We start from the raw sequence: 24,805 nt of genomic DNA on the forward strand, positions 1-24,805 counted from the left end.
ATGGGGGTGGGCCCAGGAGCCTTCTTTTAACTAGTTCCCCAGATGATTATGACACAGGCAGGCCATATCATATCTGAAAAAAAATGAGTTATTTTCTTTCCTCAGTTTTGTCCAGAGAAGTCACGGTAGGAGTCATCTTTGACTAGTTCTGTGATGTGACCTCTGAAACTTTATAATTGAATAAGGCACAGTAGAACAAGTACAATTGCCCAGCAGCATACAAATTCTGTTCTTCATGTGCTTGTCCCTTAAGTTCACTAAGTGCCCTTGTGTGCCTGGCTTAAATCAGACACTTTCACTTACTTGATCTTAGTTGATCCTAAAAACAATGCACTGAGATGGGCATTATTGTCCTCAAGATTAAATGACCTACCCAATCTGAAGCCCATTCTCTAAGAGAAGATGTGGCAACTGAATCCGTTTTTCTAACCTGGTAAGCCTGTTTCCTCATCTTTAAATTGGAGACAATAAAGTATCTACCTTATATGACTGTTGTGTAGAACAGTTGGGATGGTGCTTGGCATATGGTATGTGCTCTACAAATATTGGTTAGTAGAGAAGCAATCACCCACAAATAAAATTACTTTCCGAAGCAGTTCCAAAGAATCTACAAAAGGACAGGTTCCTTCAAGATGAAAGACAAAGACATTTCCAGGGGGGTGGGCAGGAGAGAGAGCTGGAACTTTGTCAAGATTGTATCTAAGCCTCTGGAATTTAAGGGCCACCACTTGTCTCTGACAAACCTAGATTTGGTGAGTAGCTCAGAGTAGCACATTAGAACTATGAAAAGACATGCAATTCTTAACTTCATATTCTTCATGATTGTAATTCCTTCTCTTTGAAACTTGAGTAATTGAGGAGAAAATACTTTTTTCCCTGGCCTGAATTATTTGTGGTAATGACCCTCAGGATGCAAAAAGCTGGGTACCAAGGAGCGTACCTCTGTGAGTTGTACATTGAGAACAAGCTCACCATCATTATACCTATTGTAGGTGGTGGGAAGGGCACCAGGTGTTAGACCGGGTGGGATCAGACTGGACCCGGGTTCTGCAACCTCAGTACTTGAGTTCTGGCTAGGAAAGATTTCAGAGCCAAGACTCAATATATAAGGGAACGTTTATTTGGAAAATCACAGAGGTAGAAGAAGTAATTTGTAGAAGACATGGGCTTAGGAAACAAGTTAAAGAGGTAAAAGAAGGGCCCTTGGAGTTTGGGATTGAGGAAGCTAATGGTAATGTGCCTGGGGGCATGGGGAAGGTCAAAGGAAAGGTGCAGGCCTACTCCTGGGAGAGAGACAAGCTGGCTCCTCAGTCCTAAGGGCTTTAAGGATGGAGATTTTAGGGGCTGTCCCAGGGGAAAATCTCAATAGAATATTCAGCAGCTTTCTAGGTGTGTTCTTTTAGGGTTGGGGTCTCCACTGATTGATTGCTTGGCGCCAAGGCAGGGGTCATTATTCAGTGCAGCTGGTCCTGAGGTCAGCCTTGGTGTCACTTGTCTGGCTTTACTGCTTTTCTGGGCCTAGATGTTATCTCTAGGGAGGAAAGATCAGGGGGTCCAAATGGCATGACCACCGATATGCTAGGGGAGGAAAGGTCACCCTGAGAGTGAGTTCCCACCCTACAATTGTCCTTTGCTAGGCACCCAGGGCTTTCCACCCTGGTGACCTTCTGTACCTGACCCATGGTCCTTGCTCTGCTCGAGTCTGTCTCACTGCCTACCACAATACCCACACATAGAGTCTCTCCTCTGCACTAGAAGATATCATCCATGCTTTAAAGGGACTTGTAATTTCAGGGAAGAGACAGAAAAAAAGGTTACTGATAATTTGAGACATCCCAAATTACAAGGAGAATAGCAAGGACAAGACAATCTTTGGAGTTTTATAGAGATAGGTGAGCGACATAGGAGGATGGGCCATGTAAGGTGGATGGTGAGGGAAAAGGCAGGCCATGCAGAGTCCATGTATGCAAAGGCCTGGAGTCTGCACTGCAGATGATGCATTTCAGTAGAGTAAATTTGTCTGGAGAAAGAGCAATTGTGATTGTTGAAAGGTGTGATGGTCATTTGAGAATGCTAGGACACATTCATTCAAGCAGGACTGAAATTCTGCCTCCTACAAGGATTCTGTTACAGTGGCCAGTTCACAGTGTGCTGGGCAGTTCCAGAATTGGTGAGAAGAATGGCAGGTTTTAGTTAAGCTCTCCTTCATCTCTACATAATACTGTCAAACCAACCAACAAGCAAGGCAGTCAATAATATACATGGAATTGAGGATTTGAGTGGGTGTAGCTCCTTAGTGCCTTTCTCTTTCTCAGGGAGATGACAGATTTAAAATTCCTGGTCTCAGCAGGAGGAAGGAGTGAGGAACTTGCTCTTTTGTTGAGCTTTCTGCATTATAGGTGGAGGGCATGGGACCCTTGTGGGCCCAGTCTACTCTGTTAGGAAATCCTTGCCCTGCTGCAGTCACACATCCTGGTTACTGCTGTTTTTTATTTCTCACTATATGTACTTATGGCTTCAGTGCAGCAGGTTTGGCAGTCCTTCCACTTTTGGGACTCTGAAACTTTCTGGAAGAGAGAAGGGCATGAAAGTTAATTTATTTCCCAAAGGGAATAATTTCTTTCCCAAAGCTATTTAATAATTATTATAGATTGGAAAACCACATTAGGGTTCTGTTCCCTCTGTTAGAATGTATTTTCACCCCTTTTGTTGACAGACCAAACTTCATGGCCCAGTTCAAGGCTCACTTCCTTGGCCCATCATGATCTTTCTTTTCTGAAAACCCAAAACACCCCTAATAGCCAAAGTAATCTTGAGAAAGAAGAACAAAGTTGGAGGTATCATGGTCCCTGATCTCAAACTATACTACAAAGTTATAATAATCAAAACAGTATGGTACTGACACAAAAACAGGCACATAGATCAATGGAACAGAACAGAGAGCCCAGAAATAAACCCTTGCTTATATGGTCAACTAATCTATGACAAAGGAGGTAAAAATATACACTCTTTAACAAGTGGTGTTGGGAAACCTGGACAGGTACATGCAAAAAAGAAAACAAGACCACTCTCTTACACCATATAAAAAACAACAACTCAAAATGGGTTAAAGAGTTAAATATAAGGCTTGAAACCATAAAACTCCTAGAAGAAAATAGGAAATAAACTATCTAACATCAGTCTAAGTAATATCTTTTTGGACATGTCCCCTTGAGCAAGGGAAACAAAAGAAAAAAATAAACAAATGAGACTGCATCAAACTAAAAAGCTTATACATAGCAAAGGAAACCTTCAACAAAACAAAAAGGCAACCTTACTAACTGGGAGAATACATTCACAAATGAAATACATCTGATCAGGGGTTGATATCCAAAATATATAAGAAACTCATACAACTCAATAACAACAACAAAGTCTGTGAAAAAATGGGCAGAGGACACGAAAAGACATTTCTCTAAAGAAGACATACAGATGGCTGAAAGACATATGAAAAGATGCTCAACATTACTAATCATCAGGAGCATGCTAATCAAAACCACAGTGAAATACCACCTCATACCAGTCAGAATGGCTATTATAAAAAAATCAATGAATAGTTGGTGAGGATGTAGAGAAAACAGAACCCTTGTGCACTGTTGGTGGGACTGAAAAATGGTGCAGCCCCTGCAAAAAACAGCATGTGGATGCCTCAAAAACTAAAAATAGATATATGACCTATTTGGGAGTATTTATCCAAAGAAAATGAGAACAGTCATTTGAAAAGATATATGCGCCTCTATATTCATTGCAGCATTGTTTACAATAGCCAACATGTGGAAGCAAACCAGGTGTTCACTGATAGAATGGATAAAGAAGATGTGAGCTATATATAATGCAGCAATGAAAAAGAATGAAATCTTACCATTTGCAACAACATGGATGGACCTAGAGGGTATTGTGCTAAGTGAAATAAGTCAGACAGAGAAAGACAAATACCATATGGTTTCACTTATATTGGGAATCTAAAAACAAAACAAACAAACAGAGACTCATAAAAACAGATACCAAAGGGATGGTTACCAGAAGGGGGTGGTGGGAGGATGGGTAAAAAGGAGAAGGGGAATGCAGTCAACTATATTGTAATAAGTTCACATGGTGATAGATGATTACTAGAATTAGTAAGATGACCATATTTTAAGGTTTAAAAATGTTGAATCACTGTATTGTATACCTGAAACTAGTATAACCAATATAAGATTGTATACCAACTACACTTAAATAAAAACAAAAATTTTTAAATGATGTCCGCTTTTCTCTAAGTAAGCAGCAGGTGGCAGTGTGAAAGTAAATTTTTTTTTTTTTTTTTTTTTAATTTTCACCCAAGGATATTTTTTCCATTGCTTTCAAAGAGAGTGGAAGGGGTAGAGAGAGAGAAATATCAATGAGGGAGAGAGACACATCAATTGGTTGCCTCCCACATGCACCCCAGTACCTGAGGAATGTGCCCTTGGCTGAAATTGAACCTGGGACCCTTCAGTCCATGGACCAGTGCTCTAACCACTGAGCAAAACTGACTAGGGCTAGAATTTTTTTAAAAACAGTTTTCAATTTGCTGTTTTCATCTGTCAAATAATTTCTACTCATTTTCTCCTTAAGCTTAATTTTTTTAAAGTTCATGTATTAGGCAAAAATAATTTAAGAACTTATAACATAATTGATAATAAATTATGTATTTTATAAAACAGTGGGTTTGGTTGTACATGCTATGAAAATTATACCCTTCATCCCCACTCTGAGCTTTCCAAACTCTGAATTTCCTTATGGAGTTAATAAGATGCATCAAGGAATGTAGATTTGAAGTCCTGCTTTGAGGATGAAACTGGAAACTTTTCAAGTATGCCAGTAATAATCTCTGTATTTCAATTCCACTGTGCTTATTAAATATGTAAACACTAATTCTCAATGTCAACACAATTTGTTAAACAACAGAGAAAGGTCATGCCTTTATGGTGTCAACCATTTATGAGATTTGAACCTTAAAATTGTTCCTATCCTTAAAGTATCCAAGTATTTCTCATTGGGTATATGGACAACTCAACTATTGGAAAAGTTTGGTATTTCAAATGGATTTTCCTTTTAAAACACTGGCACAGAATGCTCCCCTCTGTTTGTCATATAAATATATCAGTGTATTCTTCTGTACTGGCTCACACTAGAGAGAACCTGCCATGGTGCCTGCCATTTCAGTTTATGACCAGAGAGGAATGTGAGAGAGTCACAGGTATTGAGAACTATGTGCTATCTCAGTGCTCATAACCTGGTCTTAAATTAAATATACACTTAAACGATTCTCTGGTACAGTAGTTCCCCCTTACCCATGGTGGATATGTTGCAAACTCCCACTGGATGCCTGAAACCATGGACAGTATTGAACCCTATAGATACCATGTTTTTTTCTATACATCCATACCTATGATAAGGTTTAATTTCTAAATTAAGCACAGTAAAATGTAACAATAACTAATAAAATAGAGCAATTATAACAATATTCTGTATTAAAAGTTATATGAATGGCTTTGGGGCCATTAAGAAAATGAGGGTTACTTGAATACAAGTACTGCGATACTGAGACAGTCGGTCTGATAACCAAGAGGCTAAGTGACTAATAGACGGATAGCGTTTATACAGCGTGGATGCACTGGACAAAGGGTGATTCAGCTCTAGGCGGGAAAAAGCGGGATGGCAAGAGATGTGATTATGTTGCTCAGAATGGCATGCAATTTAAAACTTATGAATTAAATTTGTAAACTCTGAATTGTTATTTCTGGAATTTTCCATTTAATGTTTGCAGACTGCGGTTGACTTAGGGTAACTGAAACTATGGAAAGGGAATCCATGGGTAAGGGTGACTACTGTAATTGGTGAGAATGCCAGGCTTGGGGATTCTGGCTCTACCACTTACTAACGATGAACCTATGGGTAGATTGCATCATCATTTCCCCATTTGACATTTTTTCATTAAAGTAAAAGATATATATAGAAAAGTGTGTATGTCATGAGAGTATAGCCCAGCAAAAATTTATAGACTGAACACACCCATGAAATGAGCACATTTACATCCCTCCATGTAGATGAGACTATTGGGTTGAATAACCCTTAATATCCTTTTATTTCTAATATGCTAAGCTCTGTACTTGTAGGTACTTTCCAGGTACAGTGCTAATGGGACAGAGTTTCACTAGCACTTAAATGCTGTTATATGAGAAGTTGCCCACCTATATATAGAACAGGACCAGGTAATGGCCACTTTTACCTGTCAGTCAACAGTGTGCTTCTTTCCCTACATTCCAGGTTACACGAGGAATGTGGGACAGCAGGACAGACAGGCCTATACCTGGACGGGTAGGGTGCTTTTCCATTTGGCCCCACCTGCCAGAATATTCTCTAGGGAGAGAATAACTAATTCACCCCCACTTCTTCCCTCTACAGCAGGGGTGGGGAACCTTTTTTCTGCCAAGGGCCATTTGGATATTTATAACATCATTCGAGGGCCATACAAAATTATCAACTTAAAAATTAGCTCCTAGATTTATTGAATTTCGAGTCCTTCCTGCGGTTGCCTTGGCAGGGCCAGACCAAGCGATGTGGCACGCGGACTGCAGTTCCCCACTCCTGCTCTACAGGGTCACTGTTGTTTGTATTCAGTCAATCAGCACCTCTGTTTTCATCACCAGTTATATGACAGGCCTTGTGCTGGAGAGGAGCTCTGGGTGAGAAAGGTGCATGGGACATGCAGGAGACAAAAGTCCTTAGAATACGAAGGCTAAGACCATGGGCTCGGGGGTTTTTACCCCGTTAATCACATCGATGGCTGGAGAAAGAGCACTGATGGGGCACTTGCTTGTGCTGGGCCTTGTGATCAGCTTCACATCTGTGCTCTAATTTGTCCTCACGGTAACATTAGGAGGGGGCTGTTATTATTAATCCAGTTTTCAGATGAAAAAACTGAGGCACAAAGACATCAAATAAGTTGTCTGAGATCAAAGAACCAGCTAGTAGTAGAGCTCAAATTTGAAGAAAGTCTGACTCCAGAACACCCCCTTCTTAACTATGTGACCTTACCATCCTCACACTTTAATTTCAGTATCAAAAAATGAGGACAACAATAGTATGTACCTCCCAGGGTTGCAATAAGATGAAAATGAAACGAGGTTGCCTGTATGAAGCACATAGTGTCCAGCACGTCGTAAATACACAGGTGTTCGTTATTATTTTAGTGTTGATGGGATGGATAATATGATTGTGAAAGGTGATTATTGTGGAATAAGTGAAAGTTTCATTTATTTTTTAGGTCCTATCTGCAGCCTCTGTGTCTCATCTTTTGGAGCAAGACCCGTGACGATCTTCAGTGGCTTCATGGTGGCCGGAGGCCTAATGTTGAGTGGCTTTGCCCCTAATATCTACTTTCTGTTTTTTTCCTATGGCATTGTTGTAGGTAAGAAACCTGGTTACTGTAACTTTTCTAAGCTTCAAGAATTAATCATTGTTTTACCAATGTTAGCTTCATTATTTAGCTAATCTAAGAAGTGAAAATGTTTAGTAATAATTTTCTTTCAATGGCTTCACCAAAAATTGGTGCTTTAGTAAAATGTCTACCAGTGAATCAAAATATCGGAAAGGATGAATGTGTTTTAACGTTGCACGTTATGTTTTCTCTCAAGGTGCAGGAAGGTTTTTCACTCAGCGCTTGTCTCTAAAGCACACAAAAGGAAAAGAGAGCAGGGAGCGGGGGAGTAGGAGACTTGAATGTGACTGACACCTGTCACTTCTCACTGACTTAGGAAGTGGTCCCTTTCATATCGGTCGGTTAAGCTGGGCCGTGTTGAGCTTTATGTGTTCTAAACATCCTGCTTTTTGACACCATCTGTCACCAGGACCCCGATCACAGCAGAAGTAAAGAGTAGATTGTAAAGCACATAATTTTTTTTTTTTTTTAAGATTGAAGAAAACTGCGTGGTGGGGATGATTGACGCTGATCTTGGTTACAGAAGGGAAGTAGAGGGCTTGGGCTTGAGAGCGTATTTGGGGGTGGGGGGCTGCTTTTGTGATGCACTATACTAATTACATTCAAGGTTAAATGTCACCAGACTCAGTATTTGTAGGAGCTGCCGGTAGGGAATTTGAAAAAGACTCCAGCTTTCAAAGTTTTTCCTTAGTGTCTGAAAGAGCCTAATTTGCTGACTACCAATATTCCTCTTTGACTTGAGGCTATTTCCCCAATAGTAAATAATAGGGAACATAGCAGCTAGTATTCACTGAGTACTTACCGTGTGCCAAGGTCTGCGCTAAGTGCTTTGCCTGATCTCATTTAAACTTCACGAGAACCTGTTCTACAGAGAGGGAAGGTGAAGCTCGGGAAGTGAAATGACCAACCAGAGCAACATAGTGAGGACACTTACCCCAGTAAAGGATTACCTAAATACCGCCGTGTTTCTCTTTGAGTACAGAGTCAGGGTATAATTATCTCTTGTCGTAGTGTTTGTTGCAATGTCCTCTCCTTCAGTTAATAGATTCTGGGTCAGAAAACAGGCTCAGGTCTGGAGAATGTGTATGACTGATTTGGCGATAGGTTTTGAATTGTCGATAGGAAATTGTCAGCTCATGGAGAGACCAATGGACTTCGGGTCAGGAGATACAGGTTCTGTGAGCTTGAGCAAGCACCTTTTTTCCCCCATAAGTGATTGCCCCCTCATCTGAGAAGGCAGGCATAGCAACCTACCACCTATAGGTCTTGTGGGGACCACATGAAGCCAAGCAAAATATAGATAAGCATACAATAAAGAAAAGATTTGAGTTGGATTTCAATTAATAAAAAATATATATCACTCATTCTGGTAATTACTGGGGCCCTGTGAGCTACTTACTCCTTGCTAGCACATACTTAACAGTCATTCCATGGTTGACTTCTTTGTGGTTTTATTTCATCAGTCGCCTCACAATATAGGGCTCATAGAATATTTGTGAGATGAATAAATGAGATAATAATGAATGATGACACTTCCATTCTGTCACCATTTGAAGTAGAGCATCCAACTGAAAAGGAAGTGACAGGAAATTATTACACAGTCTAAACGCATTTTCCTTTCTGTATTATGAACTCCTTAGCAAAACACAGGAAAGATTCAGTCTAATGATAACATTCATTGAACAGAATGTTCAATGTTCAATGTGCAGAATCATATTCTAAGCATTTTCATTTGTCAGGAATGAATTAAATGGGCTCTTAAGACAGACAGAATGTCACAGGGAAGGAGGAAACACTAACAGGCAGGCTCTGGGGTCAGACCATGTGGAGTTAACCTTATTAGATCCACTTGCCAGCTGTGTGTCTTCAGACAAGTTGTTTATCTTGTTTTCTCATTTTAAAAGTGAATAATAGCATCCAGCCTATAGGGTTTTGCAGATGGATGCGGTAATGCAACACATATTAGCTAGACTAATCATTATTATTAGTTTTGTGACCTTGGAAAATTATTTAATCTCTCTGGCTTCTATTTTTATCTTTTATGAAATGAGACTATTATAAGTTCAGAGATATTGTGACTATTCATGAGATAATGTATATAGAAAAGCACACAGAAGTACTTAATACATATTTGTTCCCTTCTCCTTGGATTTCTTTCTGACCTCTTCATTCAAGACCACAGCAGCAGTTTTTTCCCTACTAAAGAAGCTCTATTGAATCACAAATATTTATCTAACAGATTAAAGAATATAACAAAATAAATTGAAGTTACATATTGTGTTTAATTATGATATAAAAGATCAAAAGAATACTGAAGTGTGTTAATTGGCATAATTCTGTTTTATCATTTAATCAAGATTTTAAAAAATAACATCTTGAATGTATGATGTTATCTTGTTCTGTTTTTGTAGCTAAAATAAGTGGCAGTTTGCCAGTCTGTCAAGTGACTGTAAACCATGCCTCCAAACCTGGTAATGCAGGCTCTTATTTTCTCAGTAACTTTTCTACATCAGAAAAAGAAAGTGTGGTGGGAAACTGGAGGTGGGGTGGGAAGGGGGGGGTGCAGGAAATGTGCCCTTAATGAATTGCTCAAGCTTCTCCCCAATGATTTCTCTTTGCTTTCCTGAAAAGTAGAACTCCAAATCAATTTCTCACCTTCTCTTTCTTCAAAACATTGTTATTTAGCCACCTGATTACTGTTTTCTTAATATTCCCTTCTTGATTTTTGGAAAAATTTTACTTTCTTTTCCGTCATTTTCTTGGTAACATCTGCATAGGCCATTGAGCTTGGGGAGGGGAAAAACCACATTCATAGAAAATCTGATTCTCCTGCTCTAGTTCTAGCAATTGAGATAAAGGTTATTTCCTATATATTCGCTTTAGCAATGAGAGTTTTATACGCCCTTTCTGATTTTTAACGGTTATATCATTAAAGATAGTCTTTTGTCTCTCATGGATGTTCAATTATAATAAGGAACTATGATTTTCTAATTAGTCTCAGGTTATATCCACATAATGCCATAATACTCAGGTAAAAGTGAAAAAATGTATCAATATAATAGCTGTTTTTCAGTACTTTATTATGTTCCAGGTACAGATACTAAATCTTTTACATTTTTTTACATCTCTTAACCCTTTTAATTATCTTGTGAGATTGTTTTAAAGATAAGAAAACTAAAAATTAGTTTAAGTAAACTCTCAAATTCCCAAAGTCACACAGCCAATAAGTAATAGAGTTGGGATTTGAACCTATGCCTGTGCTCTTAACCAATCAATGTCATGTTTGGGTTACTCAGGCTAAGTATATACAATGTAGAGCCATGCCAATAAAAAAAAATAAAAAAAAAACTAGCCAGTTACTTGGACTTTAAACTTCCCACGCAGGTGTTTTAGGTTAGAAACATAACAGTACCTACATTTAGCTACTCTAACCAACATTTAGCTACCCTTTATTTGGATGCTCTAACCTTATTTATCTTTCGAAGCATCCTCACAGGAGGACTTTTTTCCATTGATTTTTAGAGAGACTGGAAGGGAGGGAGAGAGAGAGAAAGAAACATCCACCAGTTGCCTCCAGCACACATCCTGACTGGGGCTGGGGTATTTTTTCTTTTAAGAACCATGCATATTACCTGTTTCCAAGAATAGATATTTCTGGAATACTATTTGCAATTGCCAATCCTAACCTCTGAATAGGAATATAAGATATACTGGCTCAGGTATTTAAAGAATTTGTTCAAATGCGTGTTTCAGAATGTACAGAACAGGAATTCTCCCAAATGACCAAGAGACAGGTCCCCACACTGCAGGGACCAACTGTTCCGGTTTGCCCAGGACTGAGGACTTTTCCTGGATGGGAGGCCTCTAGTGGTCAAGCGAGGGAAAGTCCTGGGCAAATCTGAGTGAGTTGGTTCCCCTCCCCCACACATAGTCTGGAGTCTGCAGCTCCGCTCAGCACTTCTTAACACTGCCTTTTTAGAATGCACTGTTACTGAAATGTTTCATTTTCATGAAAGCAATACTGCAGGGAGAAGTTTTTATGTTATAAATGCAAGGGCCCCATAGATGTCTGTTCAGTTCCACAGAAAAAATATGTATATAATGACAGGATATTAAAAAATAATTCATAGACATTTTTCAAAATATGTACACAATTTCAAATGTTTTATTGCTGTCCCCTAGAACTAAATCAAAATTTCACTTGCATGATTATTTATTCATATGCTAGTTCTTAGAAGTGCTTGCTTTATGTATTCTGATTAAAACACATTTTATAGCCCTGGCCAGTATGGCTCAGTTGGTTGGGCATTGTCTTGTGCACCAGAAGGTCACCAATTCGATTCCTGGTCATGGCCCATGCCTGGGTTGCGGCCCAATCCCCAGCCAATGGATGTTTCTCTCTCTTCCTCCCTCTCTCAAATCAATAAAAACATTTTTTAAAAGATGCATTTTACAATATTATGGTACTTTATTTCAATTTTAAAAATATGTATATTTTATTTATATACCCATATAAATACTATATATGTATACATACATACATAAAATGATTGTTCTGTATATTCTGCTTATATATTTTGAACACTTGTCATGCACATCTTTCCATTCAATAAATTGACTTCTACAACATCACCTTTCATGGCAACTTCAATAGACATTTTTTAAAACATTTGCTCCATACCAGGCTCAGACCTGGAACCAGGATGCTCCAATGAGTAAGACACAGCCTGCCCTCAGGTAACTCTGTCTAGTTAGGTAAATAGGCTTTTAAGTTTGTAACTTGTAGCGCAGTAAAAAAAAATGCAGTAATAAACTGAAACCAAGATTCAGGGCTGGTGTGCTATGTATGTGTGGGGTGGAGAGGAGCTGAAAGGGGCTTCATTTGAGAATTTACGCTTGAGGTTAGTCTTTGAAGGACTCAGGTTGCAAGGGGATTGAGAGTGATGGGAAGAGAACATTGCAGGAGTTCAGCTGCTCAGAGGCATGAAGTAGAATGCGGCCTTCTCATGGACGTCTGGTTAAGGAATGCACAAGTCACACGGGCCTTGCAAATACGTCAAAGCATGGTTGCAGAGAGGGGTTTTGCATGCACGCTATTGTAGGAGTGTGATGTGATGAGAACTGTGCTGCAGCAGTTTAGAAGATAGAATGGTGGGAAGAAAGGACCAGAGGCTGAAACAGACACTGAAAAGCTATAGTTCAGATGAGAAAAGATGAGAAGGTGAACTGAGGCAGTGGCAATGCAGAAACGCGGGGGGTGGGGGTGATGGTTTTGGCAGTGGGTGTCATAAGCAGCTTGATGTCTGGGTTGGGGTGAGGAGATGAGGGAACATAGGGCCTCTGAAGTTGTGGTCTCACCCTGCGGTGCGAGAAATGGAACATAAGGTGTGAAAAGGAAATGTTAGACGATTAAGTATATTTAGTTTTTACCTATTTAAGTAAAGGAAACAATGAAAGTTTACTAATGTTTAGGCTTTGAATTGTTAGCAGTACAGATATTTAGCTTTAAAACTATTATGCTTATACTGGAGGTTGATGCTCAGAATTTTTTTTCACTGGTAGGAGTCTAATAAATAATTGGAGACCAGGGAATGTTTTAAGGCAGTGTTTTCCAAATTTTTTAGTTTTGGGTCCCTTTATACTCTTTTATTTAGGACCCCAAGGTGCTTTTGAATATGTAGATTACATTTATTGATATATATCCTGTTAAGATTTATGGTCTTAAAAGCTGAGAAATTTAAAAATATTTGTTTAGTAATTTATTTAAAGATAATAACAAACCTAATTCATGTTAACATATTTATTATGAAAAATAGTTATTTTTCATAGCAAAACAAAAGTAAGTGAGAAGAGCAACATTGTTTTACATTTTTGCAAATATCTTTAATGTTTGGCTTCATGGAAGACACCTGCATTCTTCCCTCTGCTCTGTACTCAATCTGTTGCAATATGTTTTTCTGACTGAAGTATATGAAGAAAATCTGGTCTCACACAAAGATGTAGTTGGAAAATGAAGGAGATTTTCATAGCCTTTTCAGGTAATTGTAGATATTCTTTGTCACTCAGTAAGTGACAGTTTTCTGAAGCTTAATTGCAATTTGGAACCTGATACCATATCAATAGACTTTTGTGCTCTGTTATATTAAATGAACTTGTTTATTCTGTACTTTGAATAGATCTGCATTCAAACCTGATTTTGTAACATCATGAATTGATATTGAAAAATACTGGTTTGCTAAATTATGCAAGAATTTTAAAATGATGGCACATTTCATTATACAACATCTAAAAATATCATTTTTGTTAGTATCACCAGTAGGCTCATCAGAAAGTCTTTATGTATTGGGAAGACGTCAAATTAATGGTGATGGATACAAATTTCCAAAGTTCTTATTTTTTCTGGAGAGCTCTAATTTTTATCATTGGTAACAATGACTGTCAGTTATTTCCTTTGTTAATTTGTTTTCAAGGAAACATCTGCCAAATACCCAAGTCTGAGTAACCATCATTTGTCTTTCAGATATTCCTTCAAGTACAAACAGGGTTATATTAAAAAAAAAAAAAGTGGCTTTTCTTTGCAACAATTGTAATTCAGATGAAGCATTTTTTTAAATGTTGTTTGTTTTTACTGTGAGGGTGTGGTGGTGAAGCACACAAGGTGTAAAATTTGGAACCAATACCAGGATTTGTGCTAAGGCTCTCCCTGTTTTACTCACCATCTCTTTTGCACATTCAGCAGAAATGTGAACACAATAAATAAAAGGAAATGGAGAACATCTTAGCATTACTGTGAAAACAGTTTGACTTTACAGGCTCCAAAAAGATCTGAGGGACTCTTGAGACCTCTCTTTAATAACTACTGATTTAAGGTCATCCTGATACAGATGTGGGGAGGCCTCATGCCACCTGCTGCTTTTTAAAAAGGTTAGAGAAAAGGCATTTCGAATTTATGTTACATTAAAAAAAAAGAGAGAGAATCTTATCTGAAATCCATGGCCTTAAAATAATTTTTCAAAACTTCTTTCTTTTTCGTTTAAAATTAAAAGTTTAAAAGCTGCTGTTTCAACTTTTCTACTCTGGCATTTAGTAATTGGGCCTTTCTTTTTAATGCGTCTCTAAATATCTAACATTTGTAAGAGCCCTGACAGCCAAATCACAGGAAAGTAATTTCATTCCTCCTCCAAAAGCTTTCTGAAGTATAGTCCTAATACAGGGTGACCTTTTTTTTGACTTCACAAAACTAATTGTTCAGAAACAAGTCTTAAAGTGTCCCATGTATAGTAATGCAATCGTGTAAATCAACCCAACTCCTGTTTCAGTTGTTAGTATTTCTTCCCTAACTCATACAAAAGGGTGCTTTAGTTTAAAAAGGTTTACTTAAGTGTAATTCTTTTAATCTATCTCATTTCTTTAAGAGGACTTTTTATGCAATCAAAGGTGATCACCTGAGTCCTGGGTTATTTTAAGAGGGAATTTCCTAGAATGTTTATGTTACACATTTGTTAAATCCACGTATGCTTTCTAATTACAGGTAGCAATTCAAAGTAATGAAAATGATCTTAATAACTCACCTAATGGGCCATGGTTAAAAATTGGTTTTTAGACTGTAACTTATGTGTTGTCTATAGAGTGATTCTCAAAAACAGATGATGTCACAGAAGAAAAGCAAAAAGTTATGGGTTACAGGCCAGAGGAAAATTTTATGAAAAACAAACTGGGGTTATCAGGTACTTCATAGGGATGGAAAGATTAAGCGAACAAACAACAACCTTGGAGAAGATCCGGAGATAAAAGCTGAACCTTGCGTCTCAAGAAAGGGAAGTTCAAATTTACAGAGAAGTAGAGAACAGCATGGCAAACAACTCTGTGCTCACCACTTAAAGTGAAGTCAGTAATACTTTATTTTATCTGTTTCATCTTTTTTTGTGAAGATGCCTTCAACTAAATTAAAGACATCATGACATTTTATGTCTAAGGAAGGTAGTGCCACTGTAAGAACGTCCAAACTGATAGAAGTGTTTATTTGAGCCAAACTGAGGACATGCCTAGAAGTAAGATCTCAATAGACTGAGGACATGCTCCTGAGAATGGCAGTTTTGCAGTTCTTTTTATGCATTTGGAATCAAAGGAAGGAACAGAAGGACGATTACATGACATCTATTGGTGGTAGATTAAGGAGGTAGGAGAAAGCAAGTTGGGGAAATCTCCAAGATTGGATAAAAAAAATGGAGAAATAAATGCTCCTTTTACATTAGTGGGCACAGAATAGTTAACACGTAACAGTGACAGTAAATAGAGATGGTATTCAGGCAACAAGATCATGGGCTCCCTTGAGGGTGGTTACAAAAGGAGGGGCCTGGAAAAGAGGATTGCTCTGGCATTTCAAAGACGTGTTTACCTAGGTGCATGAGAACAACAGCAAGGCTCACGCAAAGGTAAACGTTTTACTGAGAAAATTATAGGCCTGGGGCTTGACTACTACCATGACCAGCCCAAATAGAAATTTATGATCAGATCACCTTGTGAGGTGACTTTCGTCACTGAGCTCGTCAGATTTATTACATAGCTCCTTTTTTTTGTTTCTAGTAGTTTGCAGCTCTAAAAGATAAAAACTTACAAGTATACATTTTACTGTGATGTGTTAATCTGAGGACAACAGAGGGTCTTTGTTTTGCAAATTGAGGTGTGCAAGCTGTGAGCTCTAGTAAACTAGGTTGGGGTAGTGAAAGGAATTTTATAAAATCGTTTAGAGGACACAGAGGAGAAAAACACGATGCTAAGGACAGGAACTTAGAAGAGAGACAGAGGTATCGAATGGGCACATTTAATTAAATTTTGCTCTTTGGTGTGTGGTTTAACCATTTTCTCTCCTTCCCATAATGTCTTAATTTAAATTTTCACTAATCATTTATGCTTTATAAATTGGATTATTTTTTCCAACTTGACCCTGACCTTTGGATGTGTGCAGAGTGACAACTGAGTCCACGTAAATGTGTCCATGGGAGCTGCACAACTAACATTGAAGGGATCTAGGAACTCATACTCTGAAAAGTTTTAGCCAATCAGTAACAGAACGGAATTATTCCTCTTTTTTTTCTTCTTTTTGCATTGAAGTAATATATGTAATTAATTTATGCAATGTCTTCTTATGTTTAGGTCTCGGATGTGGTTTATTATACACTGCAACAGTAACCATTACGTGCCAGTATTTTGACAGCCGCCGAGGCCTTGCACTTGGCCTGATTTCAACAGGTACATTTTCAAAATAAGTACAGCATTGTCACTATTCAGCCTTCTAATCAAAGTGAAAAGTTATCAAACACAGATTTGTTTAACCAGCCACTCCCCAACTACCACTCAGGTAGCACACAGTATTTTTACTCTGTGCTAAAAGGAAATTTTATTTTCTGCTGGAAATATGGAGTAGCTTTCAGAAAAGCCTAAGATACACATATGAAAAACTGGGGCATTAGATGTTCAATATGCTGATGTAAGAAACATCCAGAGAATTATTGTAAGAGGTTATTTGAGCCAAGCTGATGACATATGCAGGGAAGCTCTTTTTTGTTGCTGTTGCAGCTTCTTTAATGCATTTAAATTAAGGTGGTAATGTAAGAAAGACTACACGGAGGTGGGGGGCGGGAAGCAGGGCGGGGATTGGATCACCGGAGAGTGAATCAAGATTACGTGTTCTCTGGAGGGTGGTAATTTCAAAGGTGTGCTAATCTCGGCACATCAGGATGACGCTCTAACCAGCTGCGCTACTGGGCCAGGGTGAAGGTGTGTTAATCTAGAGAGAGGCACAGCAACAATGGCCAGGGCTTGCTTAAGGCAAAAATAAACCTTTTACTAAAAAGTTATCTGCCTGGGGAATGACTACCCACCACGACCTGCCCAGTTAGGAATTTATGATCAGATCATCCTGCGAGGTTACTTTCCATAGAGCCCTTTTTTCACCCACAAATATAATATAGGAAGGAAAGCTTATGGGCCTAGTAAATTGGGGGTCACATGCTGGTGAGAACCTTGCTGCCGAGAGCACATACATAAAGCACCTTATCCCTGAGAATGATAGAAGAAATGGAAGGGAAATGAAGACCCCTGAGGCCACTGTCAGAAAGACTGATGCTGATAGCTCTTGACCTCCATTTATTGTGAAACTTACAATTTCCACAAAAAAAAGTGGAAAGGGGCTGATTTATGAAGACATCTCACTGACCTATGTGCACCTCCAAAGACAGGCTGTTTAGTTTTGCTGTTCATTTAATAGCCAAGAGATGATCACTGCGGGATAAGAAATGTAAATATAAAAGTTTCTGGACTCTCTCTGATATTTTAAAGTGGTGTTTTACTTTTCAGATGGATGTTTTTCTAAGCTGTTTAGGGAATTTATCAAAATTTCTGGAGCCAATATTTTATGAGTTTGCTTAGGAGATAAAGCTGCCAAGTTTACTAAATGTTGTATGTTTACATATGCTACTTGCTAATGGTGGGTGTTCCTGGGAAGCCAGGCTTTCAGATAAGCCAAATAACTTTAGTAGTATATCTGACAACAGATCCAAATTAATGTTGTGTTCCTGAGGCCAACCCAGCGGCAACAAAGCGATTCCAGATTGAATTATTGTATCTAGCTGGATATTTATTTATCCAAGGTGGTTTAAAGAAACATTGCCAGGTGAGAAATGTAAATCACGGTCTTGGAAGAGATAGGGCATGGCCGAGGTAGAAATGGGAGAAAGAAAAAGACAGAAAACCCAGAGCAGTTGGAATGCAGTTTCGAGAACCTGACAGGATTTCCCACCAAGCGTGGGAAGGGGTGTGAGAGTAGGCCTGGCAGACGAAAGGATAATAGATCTTACCTATACTATGTATTTTTTTGGTAGAGATACTATACTGGCAGCAAGCACAGACCCTGGAGCCAGACCTGGTTTTGAATCCTATCTGTGTCACATGCACTAGCTGCCTGGGGATGGACAAGTCAGTTAACTGTTTTGTTAACTGTTAAGCCTCAGTTCTCTGAACTATAAAATGGGAATAAAATAGTCCTTATTAGATTGGGTTGTTGGGAATATTAAAAGAGTTGTTGTGTAAGGCACATGGCAAGGGTTCTAAAAGTATGAGTCATTATAATTATGACCTAGATTTCCCTGAATGTCCAGATTTATTTTTGCTGAAGATGTTGAAAATTATATGCTGAGAGAGCCGCTCTTGCTTTTCACTCAGTCTAGAGAGGAGGGCATAAGGACTTGGGCCATGGCACACTGAGTCAGAAGCAGAGCTACAACGGACAGTTAAGATTGGGCAGAATTAAGGAGTTTTCCATTTCAACTTGCAGGGAGCTAGGTGAGAAGCATGAATCCACTGTATTAGTCTGTTCGGTTGGCTATAACAAAGTACCATAGAGTAGGTGGCTTATAAACAATAGGAATGTATTTCTTACAGTTCTGGAGGCCGGGAACCCTAAGAACAAGGCACCAGGTAATTTGGTATCTGGTGAGGGCCCATTTTCTGGTTCATAGAACCTGTCATTTCACTGTGTCCTCACATAGCAGAAGGGGAGAGGGAGCTCTCCGGGGTCTCTTTTATAAGCCTACTAATTCCATTCCTGAGTGCTCTGCCGTCACGACCTCATCACCTCCCTAAGGACACACCTTCTAATACCATGACCTTGGGGGCCAGGTGTCAGGATATGAATTTGGGGGACACAAATATTCATTCAACTTCAGTGAAAGAGATGACAAGCAAAATATAACTCACAGTAGAATTTCTTTAAAGTTGAAAAGAAACCAGTAGTGAAAATACTTGAAATATTGTGACCTAGTTGAAAGCGAGGAACATGGGCATGAAGCGAAGGTTTGGGGACTCTGTCTTGCTCTGTGGTGAACAGGGAGGGGCTGGTAAACCGATGCCTCTGGGCCAAGTCTGGACTACTGCCTGTATTTGGACAGCTCACAAGCGAAGAAGGATTTTTATATTTTTGTAGAGTTTTTAAAAATCAAAAGAAGACTATTTTATGGCATGGGAAAATTATGTGAAATTCAAATTTCAGGGCTCATACAGTTGTGTTGGACACAACCATGCTCATTCCTTTACAGACCTTCGCTGGCCCCATTCGTGCTTCAGGGGCAGAGTTGAGCATTTGCGACAGAGGTTGTGTGCCCCTCTATGGCTTAAATATGTACTCTCTGGCCCTTTAGAGAAAAAGAGTATTGACCCGTGGTATGAATAGTTAATCAAAACATGGGTGTCTCTCTTACTATTTCAGGTTCCCTGATCATCAATTAATATTTTCCCTCTTTGTGATAATATATAATTTAGGCATGCATGGAAGCATTCATCTGTTATTTCACTTTACCCTTTACATTGATGATTTTTAAATGAGGGTTTTCTTTTTGAAAACTAAAAATTATAGTTTTCAGTTTACACGATTCCACAAGAAAGCTCTGAATTGCTCTTTATTGGCCTGAAAGAATTCCTGAGTCTTCCTAAGCTTTGGCTGCATTCTTACGGGATGCAGGCTGAGGAAACTAGCGCCTAATGTGTGACTGGACTGTGCTGCACTGTCGGACTGAGCACATCATAGGTGTTCAGCAAATTTTGGTTGAACTGATTTAATGTCTTCCTTTTAGTTCATAATGAGAGCTAACCTTGGCTGGTGAGCAATGGAGAGGTTGCTTATTTTCCTCAATGTAAGGTCAAAATACAGAATTTGCAAAACGCCAAGAGGATTTCTAAGTATCTAATGGTTTGTTAGAATCTGTACAAAGAAATGGTGTTGGACGAAAATGTGAATTAACAGTGAGTGGCGGTTAATGCCGTACAGAAGTGCATGAAATAGTGCTATTTTCTATTCTTTCGGTTTGTTTTCTGAAGTACTTTTAACTTTTGAAGTATGTGCCTCTTTTAAAAAGATACGGAAAGGATTAAATTTGTCTATTTACTATTTTTCAATAGTCAGCAAAGAAGATACTATCTTACTAGCCACAAAACAATATTATTTTAGCTGCTATTACATTAATGTGAGCTATTAACATTTTCCTGCAAATAATTTTGGGGGCAGGGGGAGATTAAAAAGTTAACTTTAAAAATGTTAGAAAGGGACAACAGTGTCCCAAAGAAAAATGTTTTCTTACGAGTCTAAGACAGAGTCAATTGGTCATTCATAAGAATTTTTGTAAGATGGGTTTTTGCTGCAAGCATGGCATCCTGTTGGGGTTGTGAAGTAATTTAATATAGATCATTTTAAAAGTATGATCCACTTATTTATCTATTTTTTAACACATCTATTTATTTCTCCATTGCTTTTTTACATGACATTTTCCAATAATATTTACATTTTAAAATAGTCAATTTTTTAAAAATTGAAATCAGAATCATTTAAGAACACTGCAAATTAATGGGCTGATGTACCATGGCCATTCCAGTGTGTTTAGTGTGATCTATGCTAAAACAACAACCACAAACAACCTGGAGAATTTATAGTGTTGTAAGGATGTGCAACAGGCACACTTTGTAATTCTAATACCCTATCAAATTCCAGTTTACTCCTTTCATAGTTTAGTAACGTGAATCATTTATTCTGGTGACTCAGCAACGGATTTGAACTATCACACCATTACAAGTATCCCATAAAAATAAAAATATATTCTTCATCTCAAAAAATAAAACATAAATATTTGCTTTTTCAAAGGGAGTAAATATATAGCATGGAGCTATATATTTTTGCACATAATAAGTGCAAAAAAAGTGATTGAGTAAGGTATTTATTAAGAATATGGGCTCCAGGAGTCAGGTGATTGCATGTGACTCCTACTTATGCCATTTACAGCTTTGAGACCGGTGGCAAATTTCTCAACCTTTCTAGCCCTAGGCCACTTCACGTGTCAATCCCCAATAATAACAGGGCCTCCGCAATACGATCATTATCAAGATCAAACAAGATCGTGCAATGTAAAGTGCTTAACCCTGTGGGAACTACAAATGCTCATCCTTAAAATAAATATTCTATCAGTATTTCTATTACTGTTGTTGCTACCATTACCTTTAATATTCTTGCTGCGATTTTCATGCGATGGCACAGGTGTGCGCCAGTGTGAAAAAGAAATTGAATTGTGATACTGGTGATATTTGTCCTGAGAGCCCCGTGTGATAAGAGATGAAGACTGAACAGTTCCCATCTCCTTTCCAGGTTCAAGCGTTGGACTTTTTATATACGCTGCTCTGCAGAGGCTGCTGATCGAGTACTATGGGCTGGACGGGTGCCTGCTGATCGTGGGCGCTTTAGCCTTAAATATACTGGCCTGTGGCAGCCTAATGAGACCCCTCCAGGCCTCTGATGGCCCTTTGCCTGAAAAAGCAGCTCTGGAAAATGTACCACATAGATACTCCATTTACAATGAAAAAGAAAAGAGCCTGGAAGAAAACATAAACATTCTGGAAAAGAGCTACGGCAGCGAGGAGACCTACAAGAGCGCGTCAGCCAGCGGGGACTGGAAACGGGAGAGCCTGCCTCGCAAAGCCCCAGCGCCCGCGGCGCACGCCAAGGAGGCCGAAACGTACAAAAAGAAAGTTGCAGAACAGACATATTTTTGCAAACAGCTTGCCAAGAGGAAGTGGCAGTTATATAGAAACTACTGTGGAGAAACTGCGGCTCTGTTCAGAAACAAAGTCTTCTCCGCTCTCTTCATCGCTATCTTCCTTTTTGACGTCGGAGGGTTTCCACCTTCGTTGCTTATGGAAGACGTGGCGAGAAGCTCGAGCGTGAAGGAGGAAGAGTTCGTGATGCCTCTGATTTCCATTATCGGCATTATGACCGCAGTTGGTAAACTCCTCCTGGGGATACTGGCTGACTTCAAGTGGATTAACACCTTGTACCTTTACATCGCTACCTTGATTCTCATGGGCCTGGCCTTGTGTGCAATTCCGTTTGCCAAAAGTTACATCATGTTGGCGATCCTTTCTGGGATCCTAGGGTTTCTCACCGGTAATTGGTCCATTTTCCCTTATGTGACCACGAAGACTGTGGGAATTGAAAAATTAGCCCATGCCTATGGGATACTAATGTTCTTTGCTGGACTTGGAAATAGCATTGGACCGCCAATTGTTGGTAAGACGTTTATCTTAAAGTCACCCATTTTACTGTTCTTCTTTGTGAGTTCTCCAGACATAGAGACTCAGATTGTAGCACAGATGTGCGTAAAATAAATCTGCATGGAAAGTGTCATGATCATGATTTATTCAGAATCGCTTTGCTATAGTTGAAAAGCCAAGATTCTCGCTCAGGGACTTGTGTTTATTCTTTATTTGGGAGGAACCCAAAATGCCTGTTTGTTCTTGTCCAAATTTTTGAGAAATTATCCCAGTAGGCCACTTCGAGAATAGATGAAAAATACGAGCTGTGCCTAAAACTGATGAAATTAGAGTATGGGCTTCAGAGGCATACTCTTTATATCAAACTCACTCTTTTTCTCCCTCTCTTTCCAGGTTGGTTTTATGACTGGACCCAGACCTATGACATCGCGTTTTTTTTCAGTGGCATCTGCGTCCTGCTGGGAGGTTTTATCCTGCTGCTGGCATCCCTGCCCCCCTGGGAAACGTGCAACAAGCAGCTCCCCAAGCCAGCTCCAGCAACCTTTCTGTACAAAGTCGCCTCTAACGTTTAGAGCAGTATCGGAAGGCAGTACAAGACTGTTTTTTCATAGCGAAATTTCACTGCGGCTGACTCTGAATGAACTTTTTTTAAAAGACATATCCTAGTCTCTATGTAGCATCTATCTCCCATATTTCCCCCCCCCTCTTTTTTCTTTTTCCAAGAAGTGGGACTATTCTGTTTTGCTGTTATTCATGAGTTCTTGACATCGTAAGAATTTTGACTGCCTTCAGAGGACTCTCTGTGTGTCAAGAAATAATTTCTCTGCAGACACCGTTAGTTCCATTGCAAGACACCCAGAGGCGACTCTTCTGTTTTACAACCGCAGGCGGCGCGATGAGACCCCTGTGACGGCCGCTGGGGACTGAACACTCTCTTCTCTAGGTTAGACTAGCTAGTGAATAGAAGACTCTGAGCTAGTCAAGAACTGAAAGTGGTTACTAAACAGCATTAAGAGCTGCAGTGGAGCAAACTGATGCTTTTCTTTTTTTAAAGACATTTTAAATCACAGTCACCAGTTTTCATTATTCTGTTTTACTTACCTTGATGAAGCACCGCATGTTTGGTGCCCATCAAGCATGAGGTGTTTGCTGAGATGCAGGCAATCTCCAAACGGAGGAGTCATCCCTCTCGCCTTTCTTTGATGGTTGGCCGCTATAACCTCGCTCACTTTTGTCTGTTGGCATCCGTTCAGCCGATGTTTCCCAGGAAGTGCTGATTTTACCTATTTCCAAATTGGAAATGCATATTTTAACCATTCCGTTCTGGCAAATGGGAAACATCCATTTGTTTCGGGCACAGTGGGGACAAATTGCAAGTCCTTGCATATCTTCTTGATTTACTTGCTACTATCAGATTTTACCACTATCACATTTTAATTCAAGGGCAGAATTTAAAAATGTATATGTGTGTGTGTGTGTGTGTGTGTGTGTGTGTGTGTGTGTGCATGATGCTCTGAGTCTGTGTGGAACATGGGAAGGGGAAAAAGCAATAAGAAGTTGATACCCCGATTCAACTTCATTCATTATTAAGAAAAATGTTCTGGAAGAAAATAAATGTTTAATAAATTGACATTTTTCTAAATAAATGTTTTTAAAACTTTTGTATGCATCAGAATCCTCTGTGGGTCCTTTTAAAAAAAATACCACTCTGAAAAAAAAAAACCACTCTGAGAGACTTTAATTCTGTAGTCTAGGCTATGGGCCAAGGATATATATATATATATATATATATATATATATATATACACACATACATATATATATATACACACACATACATATATATATACACACACACATATATACATATATATATACACACACACACACACATATGTGTGTGTGTGTGTGTGTGTATGTCTTTATTGATTTCAGAGAGAGGAAGGGAGAGAGATAGAAACATCAATGATGAGAGAGTCATAGATCGGCTGCCTCCTTCATGCCCCCCTCTGGGATCAAGCCCAAAACCCGGGCATGGGCCCTGACTGGGAAGTGAACTGGATTATGAGTCAATGCTCAACTGCTGAGCAAGGATCTATATTTTTGACAGACTCTTCAAGGGATTCTGATAACATAGCCTGGGTTGAGAATGACTGTTATAAAACTGGCAACACAGAAACATTTATTCTCTTAACTAAAACAAACAAACAA

The 24,805-nt window shown here is 39.0% G+C and overlaps 1 protein-coding gene across 1 annotated transcript in view; it reads left to right on the forward strand.

Moving 5' to 3' along the window:
- SLC16A9 (solute carrier family 16 member 9) overlaps positions 1-24,076 on the forward strand; it is a 50,979-nt gene extending 26,903 nt beyond the window's left edge. Inside the window, exons 3-6 of the mRNA XM_087824144.1 lie at positions 7,331-7,474; positions 16,661-16,756; positions 21,693-22,610; positions 22,988-24,076. Coding sequence (XP_087680270.1) covers positions 7,331-7,474; positions 16,661-16,756; positions 21,693-22,610; positions 22,988-23,166 — 1,337 coding nt within the window. The 3' untranslated portion in view covers positions 23,167-24,076. The remainder of the gene's footprint in view (positions 1-7,330; positions 7,475-16,660; positions 16,757-21,692; positions 22,611-22,987) is intronic.
- Positions 24,077-24,805: the final 729 nt, after the last annotated feature.

Source organism: Miniopterus natalensis, chromosome 14, assembly GCF_054644295.1.
Source record: "Miniopterus natalensis isolate mMinNat1 chromosome 14, mMinNat1.hap1, whole genome shotgun sequence".
NCBI classification, from domain to species: Eukaryota; Metazoa; Chordata; class Mammalia; order Chiroptera; family Miniopteridae; genus Miniopterus; species Miniopterus natalensis.